Raw genomic sequence first — 16,065 nt, forward strand, 5'->3', positions numbered from 1 at the left:
CTCTTTCCCACTCCCTTTTGCGTCGCTCCCTTTATTCATCCCGGCTCCCGGCCCCGTGGCATTCATTCATTCAGTCGTATTTATTGAACGCTTACTGTGTGCGGAGTACGCTCAAAGGTGATCCCATCCTCTTTCCCACTCCCTTTTGCGTTGCTCCCTTTATTCATCCCCGCTCCCGGCCCCACGGCATTCATTCATTCAGTCGTATTTATTGAGCACTTACTGTGGGTAGAGCATGCTAAAAGGTGATCCCACTGGGAGTTGGAAGGTCAGGGTTCTAATTCTGACGCCGCCACTTGTCTGCTGAGTGGCCTTGGGCGAGTTATTCCGTTATCTGGGCCTCAGTTACCTCACCTGTAAAATGGGGTTCGAGACTACAAGCCCCACATGGGACAGGGACTGTGTCCAACCCCATCTGCTCGTGTCCACCCCAGCGCTTAGTACAGGACCTGGCACATAGTAAGTGCTTAACAAATACCACAATTATTCTTATTTTTATTATCGTAGAAGAGAATGAATCTGGAACCAGCCCCACAGTTGGGAGCCTTTCTTAACCGTCACATCACCCAAAAGGTTTCCCCCTTTCTTTCTCTTGCTCCACTTGACCTTTTTTCCTCTCCTGCCCTCCCCCTTCAAAAGGGGAGGGTCCAGTACATTGCCTGTCGTCCCCCCCCCCCGCCCCCCCCCCGGCCCCACCACTTGTCTGCTGTTTGGCCATAGGCAAGTCTCTTCACTTCTCTGGGCCTCGGGGATTGAGACCGTGAGCCCCACATGGGACAGGGACTGTGTTCAACCCAATTTACTTGTATCCACCCAGCGTTTAGTACAGTCCCTGGCTTGTAGTAAGGGCTTAACAAATACCATTATTATTATTATTATTTTATTATCGTTAACCCCGAGGCCAACTTGTCTTCCGAAGGTCTGTGTACGACGGCGAGGAGCATGGCCGGTTCATGGAGAAACTGGACTCCCGCATCCGAAACCACGACCGGGAGATCGAGAAAATGTGCAACTTCCACTACCAGGGCTTCGTGGACTCCATCACCGAGCTCCTGAAAGTCCGAGGAGAAGCCCAGAAGCTCAAGGTAGGAGGCATCGGGGGGCGGCGGGGCCGGGGGGGTGACGGCATCCCATCCACCGGGGCACGGGGGAGGAGGAGGAGGAGGACCGCGGGGTCCTGGCCAGCAGCGCCAGATTTTTGGCTAGTGCCGCCTGAGGATTGGCAGGCTCCCATGAAGAAAAAAAAAACTCAGGCATCTGAGGATTTGGGCAGCGCTTCTTGCCGAAATTGGATTAGGACCACTGCAGGGTTGAGGAGCAGCTTATTTCAACTGGAGACTCACTGCTCACATGAAGCCAGTAAGCGATTTCCTTTCGAATCTTATCGACTCTGGGTGACCGTAGAAAAGTCACCTGGTCTGCCCCAGTGGGGATATTACCTCCTTTCCCTCCCCCTCTCCCTCCTCTTCCCCTTTCTCGCTCCCCTCCTACTACTCTCTCCCCCGCCCCCAACCCGGGACGTGTCCTGAATTAGGGAATGAATCGAAAGCAGCTTGGGAGCCGTGGAAGATGGGGCTTTAGAAATACAAGGCACACTTTTTATTGCTGTAGTTGGCGCTTACTGTCTACTTCAAAAATTTACCAGAACAAGAATCCATTTTCTGAATTGCAGCTATACAAGTATGGAATTTATTGACACAGGGCTGCCTTAACTTAGGAGAAGCTAAGGGAAATGAGACGACGTCGAGTTTGAATTCAGCTCGGTTTAGGGCGAAAAGCATGAGGAAGGCAGGCTGATGACTTTTCAAGAAGGAAGAAATTATTGGTATTTTACAGATGACACTTTATATGAGCACTGCTTTTTTTTTTGGACTGCTGTTTCAACAGAGGTTTCTGTGACTTTTTCTGTCCTGTAAAAAAAAAAAATGTGTGCCTGTAGGGGTTCATCAGAGATCCTTTGTCAAGTTGATGTTTCATCTCCCAGAGTTCACTTTCAAAAGATGTCCGTTAGATAATGATAATAATGATGGTATTTGGCCGGGCACTGTGCTAAGCGCTGGGGTGGATACAAGCAAATCGGGTTGGACGCAGTTCCTTTCCCACAGAGGGCTCACAGTCTTATTCCCCATTTTACTGATGAGGTAACCAAGGCCCAGAGAAGTGAAGCGACTTGCCTAAGGTCACACAGCAGACACGTGGTGGAGCCGGGATGAGAACCCATGACTATCCATCGGACCAATGCGTTCCATTTCCAAATCTTTTCAGATATATTTCTTGGAGAAACCCAACTCCAGTTCAGTTCCTCTGTTCCATAAAAGGCGATCCGAAGGCCAATTTCTGAATTCTTCCCTCTGCATAGCGGCGAGGTTACTTAAGTGCTCTCCCCCACTCTCCCAGTTCCCCAGAACGAACACGAGTGAGACTCCTCTGTTTTCAGACCGTTGCTTGCAGTAAGGACCCATCGTCCATCCCAAGAGGAGCCAACTATTTTGGGACACCAATAATTTGGTTGGGTTCCATAAAGACGCAGTTTGGTTTGGAGAGCCCAATTTGGATTGCTCGAGGAGCCCAAGTAGGAGCAGCCTAACCTTGTGCCATTATTATTATTATTAATAAATACCATAACGACAATTATGGCATTTCATAAGTGCTTACTCTATACCAGGCACCGTTCTAAACAGTGAGCCCAAGCAAGTTCCGATTTTTGGCTCGTTGCTGCGATTCCTTACCGGAGGGGTGCAGACAGCTTCTTCTGGGGCAGGTTTTGGCTTTTTTTTTTCCCTCCTCTCACTCATCAGCCCGAGGGGAAGTTTGGGTTCGATGTGCATTTTCACCCTAAGGCTTCTCTCTGCAGAATCAAGTGACGGACACCAACCGGAAACTGCAGCACAAAGGAAAGGAGGTAAGAGCGGTATCTCTTCGGGAAAGCTGCATTGCACCCCTGGCACCCACAGATGCATTCATTCAGTCATACGTATCGAGTGCTGACTGCGTGCTGAGCACTGTTCTCAGCGTTTGGGAGAGTTCGCTAGAACAGTAAACGGACACATTCCCTGCCCACGACGAGCTTATAGTCTAGAGGCTCCATCCTGAACCTGCCTTGAGAGGGCCTCCAGTCAGTTGCATTTATTGAGTGCTTCCTGCATGCAGAGCACTGTACTAAGCACTTTGGAGAGTTCAAAAGAACAATAAATAGACATGTTCCCTGCCCACGATGAGCTTCTTCTGTCGGCGCGGCAGGCTGAGCTCATCGGGCTGCTGGAAGAACGTTCCCGATTCCACAATAATAGCAATAATAATGAAAATAATAAGCCCTTACCATGTGCAAAGCAGTGTACTAAGCATTGGGGTGAATACCGGCAAATCGGATTGGACAAAGTCCCCATCCCATGTGGGGCACATAGTCTCAAGCCCCATTTTCCAGATGAGGGAACTGTGGCCCAGAGAAGTGAAGCGACTTGCCCGAGGGCGCCCGGCAGACAAACGGTGGAGCTGGGATTAGAACCCAGGACCTTCTGACTCCCAGCCCGTGCTCTCGCTCTAGCCCAGAGCCGGCGCGAATACACGCTTTACGGCAAGACAGAGGACCCTCGGGGTCCGGCTGTCCGGAGCGGGACTGGATGGAAGTCCCGGCTCCTTCACCTTCCTCTCGGCGGCCTCCGTAACGGTCACCGTTGGCCTCCGGAGGGGCGGGGAAAGGGGACCTTGGGAACGTCGGGGCAGTCTGGGATCCCACTAGTCCTGGAATTCATTCATTCAGTCCTATTTAATGAGCGTCTCCTGTGTGCAGAGCACCGTACTAAGTGCTTGGGAGAATACCGGAAGCGGCTAACAGGGCGTCCCCCACCCCGCCTGGCAGGGTAGAGAGCGGTTGGCAGGCAAGGCCGGGTGGGAAGCGGCGGCGTGTTTTACTGGCGGGGGAAGGCAGTACCTTAGCCCGCTTGGCAGGTGTGGCGATGGAGCTGTCCGGGCTCTCTTGATGAATTGGCCCCCGGGTGGGAAAATGTGGGTGAAAGCTCTTTATTTATGGCCTAATTCTGTTCTGCCTCTTCTCCCCGCCCAGCTGGTCATAGTGATGGAGGAACTGAAGCAGTGTCGACTGCAACAGAGAAATATCTCCGCAACGGTGGATAAATTAACGCTGTGCCTTCCAGGTAAGCCCCGGGAGCTCAGGGAAGAGTTGGCAGCACCTCAGGCCCGCGTCTATTACTCTTCCACCTGCACTAAATCTTGCCTGACTGGACCTTTTTTTTTCTTTTCCTTCTTCTGTCTAGTGCTGGAGATGTACAGCAAACTGAGGGATCAGATGAAAACCAAGAGGTAAGCAGAAAGTCCAGAACAGGACTTTCGCTAATTCTCATTTATTATTATTAGTAATAGTATTATCAACAACAACAACAACAATAATAATAATAATAATAATAATAATGATGGCATTTGCTAAGCGCTTACTATGTGCAAAGCACTGTTCTAAGCGCTGGGGAGGTTACAAGGTGATCAGGTTGTCCCATGGGGGGATCACAGTCTTAATCCTCATTTTACAGATGAGGTAACTGAGGCACAGAGAAGTGAAGTGACTTGCCCAGAGTCACATGGCTGACAATTGGCGGAGCCGGGATTTGAACCCCGACCTCTGACTCCAAAACCCGGGCTCTTTCCACCGAGCCACACCGCTTACAATAGTAGCAGTAGTAATAATAATAATGATGGTATTTTTTCAGCGCTTACTGCGTGCCAGGCAGTGCACTAAGTGCTGGGGTGGATACAAGCAAATCGAGTTGGATACAGTCCCTGTCCTGTGTGGGGTTCACGGTCTCAACTCCCATTTTGCAGATGAGGTAACTGAGGCCCAGAGGAGTGAAGTGACTTGCTCAAGGTCACACAGCAGATGAATGGCAGGGCCGGAATAAGAACCCATGACCTTCTGACTCCCATATCGGTGGTCTATCTGCTGCATCTTGCTGCTTCTCACTTAGGGTTCCAGATTAGTTTTTTTGGGAAGGTATTTGATAATCAGTCAATCAGTGGTTTTTATTGAGCGCTTCCTCTTTGCAGAGCACTGTACCAAACGCTTGGGAGAGTACAGTACAACGGATTTCGCAGACACAAATCCCTGCCCATAACCAGCTTACAGAGCTTACTGTGTGGCAGACACCGTTCTAAGTCCTGGGAGAGATAGAAGCAGCGTGGCTCAGTGGAAAGAACCTGGTCTTGGGAGTCAGGGGTCATGGGTTCAAATTCTGGCTCCGCCACTTGTCAACTGAGTGACTTTGGGCACTTCGCTTCCCCAAGAGGTGATGCACCACTCATTGGCCAGTTGGCCTAGTGGTTAGGAGTCCCGGCAAGAGAGGAGGCCACAGGGAGACCACCCCAGCTCCCGGAAAGATCTGTGGACTTCAAGGACCCGCAGACTGTCATCTCTCCCGGAATTACAGAACACGGGGTCTGTCCGTCCGACAGAAAACCGTCCATACTGTCCCCAGCCGACACAGTGGGTCGACCGGCGAGCAGACCGCTCCCCAGTAGAAACCGCTTTCACCTGGGATTCCCGGGGTCCAATCCCTGGGTGTCAGGGGGGCAAGCCGGGCCCGGAATGTCGTGCAGGGAAAGGGGGATGGCGGGGGATCATTGGGCCGGAGGTGAAAGTCCCGGCTGCCGGGAATCGCCGGCAACTTGTAGTAGTGGACACCAAAAATGTGGTGCTTAAGGCCTGTTTGTTTCCAGCTTTTTTTTGTCAGCCTGCACGGGGGTACCTCATCAGTGAATGCAGAGTGTATCCTCAGGCCACGTTGTTAGAGTCTTCTGGTTCTGTAAACAGCGTCCCAAAATATAATACAACCCTAAAGGGTGTTTATCTCTCTGGCTTAATTTCTGGCTTTCTCCCGATTCTTAAGTTTCTCTCCAGAGGAATGGCATTTTATTGCAAATAGCTTTTCCTACCTAATTGTAGTATAAACAGTGTCCTGTTTATCCTAAGCCATGTGAATTGTTCTGGTCTTTGGGGCCATTAAATGTGAACGAAACCTACCTCCCTGCAGCTTGACTTAGCTTATACTGACATTCTTTGGAATGGAGGCCAGGGGAAAAAGTGCCCCCCTCAACACACACACACACAGACGCACAGACGCACACACTCTCTCTCTCTCTCTCTCTCTGTTTCTCTGTCTCTCTCTCCATTTGACTTTTCACTTTGGAAGGAAAAATGGTGGAGCAGGAGCCTGAAGGAAAACAAATCACCTGGATCCTTGTCCTAAGTCTGTGAGTCAGAGACATGCGAGGGCCAGTGGTGAGGAGAAGTGAGGCCCACAATTCATTGACTGTGGAAGAAATTAGGGGCAGCCTAGGAATTCTGTTTGTTCTGCCTTATGCCACTTCAAACCCCACCTGAAATGTGACCGAGGCCTAATAAGTCAGAATCCTGCCCATCTGAGGGTGGTTTTTTTATGAAGATGACAACATTTTCCGTCTTCCGACGACAGCATTTTCCTTCTTCTGATAGCACAGACTCGTCCAGGTCTAGATGGACGTCTCGCTGAGTTACTGCGGACGTCGGACTCGTGGAAGGGCTGCAGGAGAGATCTGAGTCTCGTCTCCATACAGCATGTGGCTGGCATCCATTTTTCTCGTGGATGGATGTGACGGGAAAACCGCCCCTAACTTCCTGTTGAGAAACCTCAGAGACGAACCAAAGGAAGAAGAATAGGGGCCTCGTGATGCCGAAGGTGTAGCGGGTAGCTCACGGGCCTGGGTTCTAATCCCGGCTCCGCCACTTGTCAGCCGTGTGACCTGGGGCAGGTCGCTTCCCTCCTCTGGGCCTCGGTTCCCTCGTCTGGAAAATGGGGATTAAGAGTGTGAGCCCCATGTGGGACAGGGCCTGCATCCAACCCCTTCTATCTCCCCCGGCTCTTAGAACAGTGCTTGGCACATAGTAAGCACTTACCGAGTACCATTATTATTATTATCATTTTGTTGCATAGCAGCAGCTCTGCCAAACATATGGCAGGAGAAGAGGAGGCCACTTTAACGCCAGACTGAGACTCGGGAAATGTTGGACGGCAGTAGCTTGTGTGGCTCCTGTCCATCCATCAGCATGGTTAATTGGGAAGCAACCATATGCAGTAATGGAGAGGGGAATACAGGTGGAAATAGAGCAGTCGAGCCCTGTATGACGCCTTTTCCTCTAGGACCGCAAGCTGGAGCGTAAACAGCCGCGTGTTTATCTTCACAGCCCCTCGGGAGGAAGTCAGAAAGTTGGAATCAACCTCAAGTTGTAGAGGTTGACATGTGGAGGAGCTGGGTAAGGCCCGGAAAGGATCCAGTGATGCTCCCCAGGCTGGACAGCGAGCAAGAGCGGTGGAATTAGGGGTGGCCGGCTGGGGGGCCCGACTCCAGGCCAGGGCCGGCGCTCCACCATTCATTCATTCGTTCACAGTTATTGAGCGCTTACCGTATGCAGAGCACTGTACTGAGCGCTTGGGAGAGTAGAACAACAGACAGACATATTCCCTGGCCACAGCGAGCTCTTCTGTTTAGAGAAGCAGCGTGGATCAGCAGATAGAGCCCGGTCCCGGAGTCATAAGGACCTGGGTTCTAACACCGGCTCTGCCGTGTGACCTTGGGTGGGTCACTTACCTTCTCTGGGCCTCAGTTCCCTCAGCTGCAAAATGGGGATTAAGAGTGGGAGCCCCTTGTGGGACCGGGACTGTGTCCAACCTGACAAACTCGTATCCACCCCAGTGCTTAGAACAGTGGTTGGCACACAGAAGGTGCTTAACAATTACTATCATTATTATAATCATTATTATCATCTTTGAGAATTTCGGGCCGCAGTTGCATCCTCCGGTCTTCCCCTTCTGATCGTCCATTTGTACAGCACGTGGAGCCTGCTCCTCCTTGGCATCACGATTGAAATTTCAACTCCGCCCAAAGCCCTTCACTCGAAAAGATAATTGCTCTCCCCCACTGCCAAGCCGTATAGAAGGCCCATCTCCTCCAAGAAGCCTACCTTGAAAAAGCTTTCCTCTCCTCTTCTCCCACTCCCTTCTGCATCGCCCTGACTTGCTCCCTGTCTTCATCCCCCCTCCCAGCCCCATAGCACATATGTATATAGCTGTTATTTATTCATTCATTCAATCATATTTATTGAGCGCTTACTGTGTGCAGAGCACTGTACTAAGCGCTTAGCACTGAACTTATTCATTTATTTATGTATATTAATGTCTGTCTCCCCCTCTAGACTGTGACCTCACCGTGGGCAGGGAATGTGTCTGTTGTGCTGTACTCTCCGAAGCACTTAGTACAGTGCTTTGCTCACCGAGAGCACTCAGTAAATATGACCGAATGGATGAACCGATCAGTTACCCAGTTGGGTCCAGGTGGGTGGGGGGGCTCAAGGAAGTTGGGGTTGCAGAGGTCATCGACTTCCCGCCTGGCCAGGTAGTAATGGTGGTTGTTTGTGTGTTTATATGTGTGTGTAGGGGGGGTTGTGTGTATGTGGGTGGGGGGGGCCTACGCCCCCAACCCAGAGCGAGGCGGCCGCGGGGGCTGACTGCTTCGGTTCCGTTCCAGACACTACCCGGCGTTGAAAACCCTGGAACACCTGGAGCATGTCTACCTGCCCCAGGTGAGCCACTACCGTTTCTGCAAGGTCATGGCAGATAACATCCCCAAACTGCGGGAGGAGATCAAGGACGTCTCCATGTCGGACCTCAAGGACTTCCTGGAGAGCATCCGCAAACACTCAGACAAGATCGGGGAGACCGCCATGAAGCAGGTAGGATTCGCTTTTCCGCGGTTTTCGACACTCTGCGTTTCCTCTGCCGGGTGAACCGGGTGCTCTTGACCCGGGACGGGCGAGGAGGGCTTCGTTCTGAGGCGGCGTGTCTGGGCTCCCCGCTCGGTGCCTCGGTTTCCATCCGGCCCTCCCCCAGGACGACTTCTGATCCTGGCCCACGCGCACAGAGATGGCTTGCCGATGGCAATCCCGGCTCCCACCGGAGGACCCGTTCGGTAGAACGATTTGTGCCCACCCTTGGGGGTACCGTCACGCAAAGGGACCTCATCCGGACAAGAGGGCCCTTCCCCCAGGGCTTGCCGAGGGAGTCGTCCCTCCCAGAGGCCTCCAAAATTTCCCCGGGCTCTCGGCCTCTCTTTGACAGAAAGAGAAGTAATGACTTGCAGTGCTTCCTGCCTTTTGAAATTTCAGTCATATTGGTTTTATTAAATTTCCCCTGCTTACCTGATGAAGGACCCTCCAACAGTAAATAGAAGGCCCGTTTGTTTATGGAAAGTGGGTGTGTGTATACGTGTGTGTGTATATGTGTTTGTGTGTGTGTTGGCTCTGACAATTCCAGAGGGTCACTTGTAGGACTTGATCACCAGGCCTCAGCTCACCCAGTGGAAGTTTTGTCAAATACCCCCGCCGGCCCAGCAGCAGATGCTGACCACGGATCCCCCTGAGGGACCACGTCTGCGTGCCTGCCTTCTGTGGTCGTCCCCCGTTCCCCTCCTCCCGATTTAGTTTAGTGAATGCTTTGATTTTCCAAGGGCAGAATTTTTAAGTAGTTGAAGGAATAGCCCTCTGCCCATCAGGAATGCCAGGGTCGCCTCATTTCGGGTTGAACAAACAGACGTGGTGATTCCCCCCCACCAAAAAAAAGCCAGAACGACCACGGGAGTCAGGGTTAGCTTCTCTCGGTCCGCGGCGGTGGAAATCCACCCTCCGGCCTGGGAGAGCGGCTCGGATTGGGGGCGGAGGGCGCTGGGGAAAGCGGGCGACCCGTGGGTCTCTGAGGGCGGTACGGAGATCCGTGCCAATGGGCGTCGCCTCCGCCTGCTCGCCGAAGGCCCCTTGGGGTAGAGTGCCCGGAACCATGAGAATCCATCAGTCAATATTAAGCCCTCGCTGAGCATAGAGCACTCGTGAGTGTCCGCCCAAAGCGAAGCATATGTTCCCTGTCCTCAAGCAGCCTAACGAATCGCAGAGACAGAAGGCCGTAAATTATTTCCAAAGAGCGGAGGCAGAGGCAGACCCGGGAAAGAGCGGGTGTTCTCCAGTCAGGCAGAGGTACTTATTGAATCAATCAATCAACAATCAATCGTATTTATTGTGCGCTTACTGTGTGCAGAGCACTGTACTAAGTGCTTGGGAAGTACAAGTTGGCAACATATGGATTCGGTCCCTACCCAGCAGTGGGCTCACAGGCTCACCGTGCTGAGCGGTTGGGAGGGTACGCTATCACAGAGACTGTAAGCTCTCTGTGGGTAGGGAATGTGTCTGTTTATTGTTTTATTGTTCCCTCCCAAGCGCTTAATAATAATAGTAATAATAAGAAAAACACCCAAATAATTAATCGGGCAGCCAGCGGCGCCCAAGTAACACGAGGGCCGAGGATTGGCATTCACTGCCGGCCGGGCGCAATCCGAAGCGGTGGGCGGGCTTCCTGGAGGAGGCGGGATTTAGAAAGGGAGCGGAGAGTTCACTTTGGGGCTGAGCTCTTAAACGCATAGAGAGAAGGGGGTGCGTGTCTACTGGGGCCCCTCCCCCCCCGCCCAGCTCCAGGGAAGGACCCCCGAGGGAAACGTTCCAGTCTCCGGCTGCAGCGGGAAGGAGGAAGCAGGCGCCATGCTCCACGTGGGGCCCGCTTCTCCAGGCCACTGCTCGCCCCGGACACAGCATACGCGGCTCGGGCAAGAACGCCTCACCCTGGGCTTTAAAGCTGTCCATTGCCTTGCCCCCCCTCCGACTAAGCCTTGCTTCTCTCCTTCTCCGTCCCAGCCCGCACGCTTCACTCCGCCAGTGCTAACCTCCTCACCGGGCCTCGATATCGCCTGTCTCGTCGCCCATGTCCTGCCTTCGGCCTGGAACGCCCTCCCTCCTCTAATCCCACAGACAGTGACTCTCCCCGCTCCGCTTTAAAGCCTTATTGAAAGCCCACCTCCTCCAAGAGGCCTTCCCCGACTAAGCCCCCCTTTCCCCTTCTCCCACTCACTTCTGTGTCTCCCTGACTCACTCCCTTTTATTCATTCATTTTTTTAGTACAGTGCTCTGCACACAGTAAGCGCTCAATAGATACAGTTGATTGATTGATTCATTCATTGATTCAATCGTATTTATTGAGCGCTTACTATGTGCCGAGCACTGTACTAAGCGCTTGGGAAGTACAAGTTGGCAACACATGGAGACGGTCCCTACCCAACAGTGGGCTCACAGTCTAGCAGGGGGAGACAGACAACAAGACAAAACATATTAACAAAATAAAATAAATATGTACAAATAAAATAAATAAATGGAGTAATAAATCCCTACAAACATATATACAGGTGCTGTGGGGAGGGGAAGGAGGTAAGGCTGGGGGGATGGGGAGGTGGAGGGGGGGATCTTTTATCTTCCCCTTTTTCAGCCCCACAGCACTTATATCCATATCTGGCATTTACTTATATATATTCACGTCTGCCTCCCCGCCTCTAGGCCGCAAGCTCGTTGTGGGCTGGGAATGCATCTGCTTACTGGTGCTTTGTACTCTCCCAAGCGCTCAGTACAGTGCCCTGCACACAGTAAGCGCTCGATCGAATGAACGAATGATGATGATGGTATTTGTTAAGCGCTTATTACGTGCAAAGCGTTCAGCAAATGGATGGATGAAGCACCGGGGGAGTCGGGCTTCCTCCCCTCGAGGCCGCGGGGATAGAAGCGGCCCCGCGCCCCAACCGTCGGTGAGCGAGGCGGGTGCTCATTTTGTTTATCCCTCAGAATGTCTACTGACTTGGAACTGGCAGGGACCCACCGGTGCAGTTCACCGCAGGCCATCTGGCAGCCGCTGTGGCAAAGCCGGGCGGCGGCAATGGCGACGGGCCTCCGTGATCGCTCTGGCCGCGCTGGGCTCCGGGCCCGGCCCTCCCAGGAGAAGGGCCCTGCCCTCCGGGAGCATCCGTTCCAGGGTCCTCGGTGATCTCCCGTCACTAGCTGTCCTGGCCCTTCTCCCGGCTTCGGTCTGGAGCTTTGTTTTTAACTCTTCCTCCTGATCCGGGGGAGCTGGTTTGGAAGGAGGCCTCTGGGAGGCCTTCCCGAGGGAGGTGGGCTCCTGTCCCCTCCCCGTCCCACAGCGCCAATGTGCCTGTCTGCGGTCGATTTGCTTATCTTGATGTCGGTCTCCGCTGCTCTGGACTCTCAAGTTCGTGGTGGACAGGGAATGTGTCTTTTTATTGTTGGATTGTGCTCTCCCAAGCGCTTAGTACAGTGCTCTGCACACAGTAAGCTCTCAAGAAATACGACTGAATGAATGAATGAATGGGGCTTGTGTGGGCGGTCTAGGAAGAGAAGCAGCGTGGCCCAGTGGTTAGAGACCAGGCCTGAGTTCTATTCCCGGCTCCATCACTTAATAATAATAATAATAATAATGGCATTTATTAAGTGCTTACTGTGTGCAAAGCACTGTTCTAAGCGCTGGGGAGGTTACAAGGTGATCAGGTTGTCCCACTGGGGGTCTTAATCCCCATTTTGCAGATGAGGGAACTAAGGCCTAGAGAAGTGAAGTGACTTGCCCAAAGTCACCCAGCTGACAATTGGCAGAGTGGGATTTGAACCCATGACCTCTGACTCCAAAGCCCGGGCTCTTTCCACTGAGCCACGCTGCACTTGCCTCCCGTGTGACCTTGTCCAAGTCACTGCACTCCTGGGCTTCAGTTTCCTCATCTGCCAAATGGGGATTAAGAATGTGAACCCCTTGTGGGACAGGGCCTGTGTCCAACCTGATGAACTTAATAATAATAATAATAATAATAATAATGATGGCATTTATTAAGCACTTACTATGTGCAAAGCACTGTTCTAAGTGCCGGGGAGGTTACAAGGTGATCAGGTTGTCCCATGGGGGGGCTCACAGTCTTTATCCCCATTTGACGGATGAGGTAACTGAGGCACAGAGACTTGCCCAAAGTCATACAGCTGACAATTGGCGGAGCCGGGATTTGAACCCATGATCTCTGACTCCAAAGCCCGGGCTCTTTCCACTGAGCCACGCTGCTTCTCGTGTCTATCCCAGTGCTCAGAACAGTGCTTGGCACATAGTAAGAGCTTAACAGGAACCATAATGATTAATTAACATTATGAAGAGGCTCGCTCAGCGCGGGGTCAGTTCCTGTCGTTGTGGGCCGGGAATGCGTCCGTTTATTGTTGCACGGTACTCTCCCAAGCGCTTAGTACAGTGCTGTGCACACGGTAGATGCTCCATAAAAACGCTTGAATGAATAGAGATGATCGTTGAAGCCGTGGGAGCGAATGAGTTCTCCAAGGGAGTGAGTGGAGGTGGAGAACAGAAGGGGACCGAGAACTGACCCTTGAGGAACCCCAACGGTAAGGGGATGGGAGGGAAAGGAGGACTGAGAATGAGCGGCCGGAGAGATGACACATTTGCTGTCCACAATGAGCATACAGTCCAGAGCATTGTACTAAGCGCTTGGGAGAATACAGTGCAATAATTAGCAGACACATTCCCCGCCCACAGTGTTCTTACGGTCTCGAGGGGAAGACAGACCATAATATAAATCAATAAATGACAGATACGGACATAAGTGCCATGGGGCTGGGAGGGGGGATAAATAAAGGGAGCGAGTCAGGATGACGCAGAAGGGAGTGACTCCCCTCCTTCCTCTCCACCTCCCCCCCCATCCCCTCCGCCTTACCTCCTTCCCCTCCCCACAGCACCTGTATATATGTTTGTACATATTTATTACTCTATTTTACTTGTGCATATTTATTCTATTTATTTTATTTTGTTAATATGTTTTGTTTTATTGTCTGTCTCCCCCTTCTAGACTGTGAGCCCGCTGTTGGGTAGGGACCGTCTCCTTATATTACCGACTTGTACCTCCCAAGCACTTAGTACAGTGTTCTGCACACGGTAAGCGCTCAATAAATATTATTGAATGAATGAATAAGAAGAGAACTGGGAGAGGACGGAGCTGGCGAAGCCAAGGTTGGATAACGTATTGAGCAGGGAGAGATTTCCCATCCCGGCAGATGCCGCGTAAAGTGTGGCCACCGGGGAGAGAGCAGGGCACGGGCTCCGCGGGACGCAGGTAGGGTGTCCCCGCCGGGGTCATTCATTCATTCACTCGTATTTATGGAGCGTTTACTGCATGCAGAGCACTGTACTAAGCGCTCGGGAGAGCAGAGTACAGCAACCACGAGTGGGAGCCACTTGCCTGGCCCGTCGTCTTCTCGACCGGGCCTCCCAGAGCCGGGCCGGCTCGTCCAGCCGACGCCGGTCTCTCTAACGGAGAAACCTGGAGGCCGACAACCACGGGACTGAAAATTGGAATTTGCGATCATCGGGAGGCTCCGGCCCCGGGACGGCCGGGGGAGGGGTTCAGCAGGGGGTCCCAGAGGCCTCAGCGGTATTTCATTGAGGAAAACGGACCCGCCGCTTACCCGCCATTCCTCGGCGGGCCCCCCGGGAATTCCAGCCCCCCCTCCGGGGGCGGCCCGCGACGACTTTTTTAATATTTGACCCTTGGAACTCGCCCTGGACTCCGGCCCCCCGGGCTCTCCGCCGGGGCGGCCTGGGGGCCAAACTCATCTCCTCGGCACGTGACGAGGTGCGGAATGTGTTTTCATTCTCGAGCCCAACAGCTGAAGTATGTGAGCCCCCGCCAGAGAGGTCTCCCGAAACGTCGCGGGGTGTTAAGCACACAGCCGAAGCACCATGGACGTTTCCACTCGGGGGGCCGGGAACAACCAATCTAAAAGTCATTATCGGATCCGGTTCAGATGCGGTCAGCCCCGGGCCCTCCGCCCGCCCCCTCGGGTGAGGCGGATGGGAGCGAGGAGATTTTTCATAGCATCGGCGGGATGAGTTGTCAAAGCTTATGTTTAATAGGTGGTGATCTCCTGTTACACGCCGGAGCGGGCTGGCGTTCTTGGGCTAGATGGAGTTTTCAACTTTGCCGGCTGACTTTTCTTGGCTCCGGCTGGCCCTTCCGCAAGCCAGATATAACAGTGGTGTGATTGAGGATCTACTTGTCAGCTGTGTGACTTTGGGCAAGTCACTTCACTTCTCTGGGCCTCAGTTGCCTCATCTGCAAAATGGGATTAAAACTGTGAGCCCCACATGGGACAACCTGATCACCGTATATCCCCCCCAGCACTTAGATCAGTGCTTTGCACATAGTAAGCGCTTAACAAATACCAAAATTATTATTATTAGATTAAGCCGGGTTCGATGGAACCTTGCTCCCGTCCCCGCCCCCGGAGCCCCCCTCCGCCCCGCCCCCTTAGTAGTTGTATTAGATGCCCCGTGTCGGTGGGGCCACTTGGAAATCCGAGCGGCTAATCCCCCGCCCCTACCGGGGACCCTTCTCATCCTTTCAGTTGGTCGGTCGTATTTATCAAGCGCTTTCCGTTGGCGGGGTGGCGTCGGGGATTGAGCCTGGGCCTGGGAATTAGAAGGTCACGGGCTCTAATCCCAGCTCCGCTCTGCTGTGTGACCTCGGGCGAGTCGCTTCACTCCTCTGGGACTCGGTGACCTCATCTGGGGATTGAGACTGGGAGCCCCACGTGGGACAGGGACTGTGTCCAACCCGATTTGGTTGTATTCACCCCAGCGATTAGCGCAGTGCCTGGCACATAGCAAGCGCTCAACAAATACCATCGTTATTATTATTACTAAGCGCTCGGGAGGGTACTCACAACAATAGACAGACACCGCTCCGTTAAAGGATCGGAAAGCATCACGGAACTGAAATTGGGTCCGGGAGCAGTCACTGGGGGTGTCTGGCTTCCCGATGAGACCTATTGGCTCATCCCCATCCCCATCCCTGCTGCTGTCAGGGCTTCTTCCCGTCCCGGGAGTTCCAGGACCAATATCAGGGGGATGGACTTTATTAACACTATGATCCCGCACTTTGATCCCTTGGTTTTCCTTTTGGCCCCTGGTTTTGTCCCTCTGATGTCAGTCAGTTGGTACTGATTGAGCACTTGATTGATTGAATTACAGTGGCTCAACCGGAGCAGGAAGGCCTGCCGTCAGTGCCAGAAACGGGTTCCAGGGTCTTGTTCAGAGGCCG

General features: G+C 52.9%; 1 protein-coding gene across 3 annotated transcripts in view; it reads left to right on the forward strand.

The window, feature by feature from the left end:
* EXOC6B (exocyst complex component 6B) overlaps positions 1 to 16,065 on the forward strand; it is a 388,942-nt gene that overhangs the window by 43,976 nt on the left and 328,901 nt on the right. For all 3 annotated transcript variants that reach the window (XM_038745562.1, XM_038745563.1, XM_038745564.1), the window contains exons 2-6: positions 920 to 1,085; positions 2,855 to 2,902; positions 4,064 to 4,154; positions 4,275 to 4,320; positions 8,569 to 8,773. In XM_038745562.1, the coding sequence (XP_038601490.1) occupies positions 920 to 1,085; positions 2,855 to 2,902; positions 4,064 to 4,154; positions 4,275 to 4,320; positions 8,569 to 8,773 (556 nt within the window). The remainder of the gene's footprint in view (positions 1 to 919; positions 1,086 to 2,854; positions 2,903 to 4,063; positions 4,155 to 4,274; positions 4,321 to 8,568; positions 8,774 to 16,065) is intronic.

The sequence above is a fragment of the Tachyglossus aculeatus genome, chromosome 4 (genome assembly GCF_015852505.1).
Source record: "Tachyglossus aculeatus isolate mTacAcu1 chromosome 4, mTacAcu1.pri, whole genome shotgun sequence".
NCBI lineage: Eukaryota > Metazoa > Chordata > Mammalia > Monotremata > Tachyglossidae > Tachyglossus > Tachyglossus aculeatus.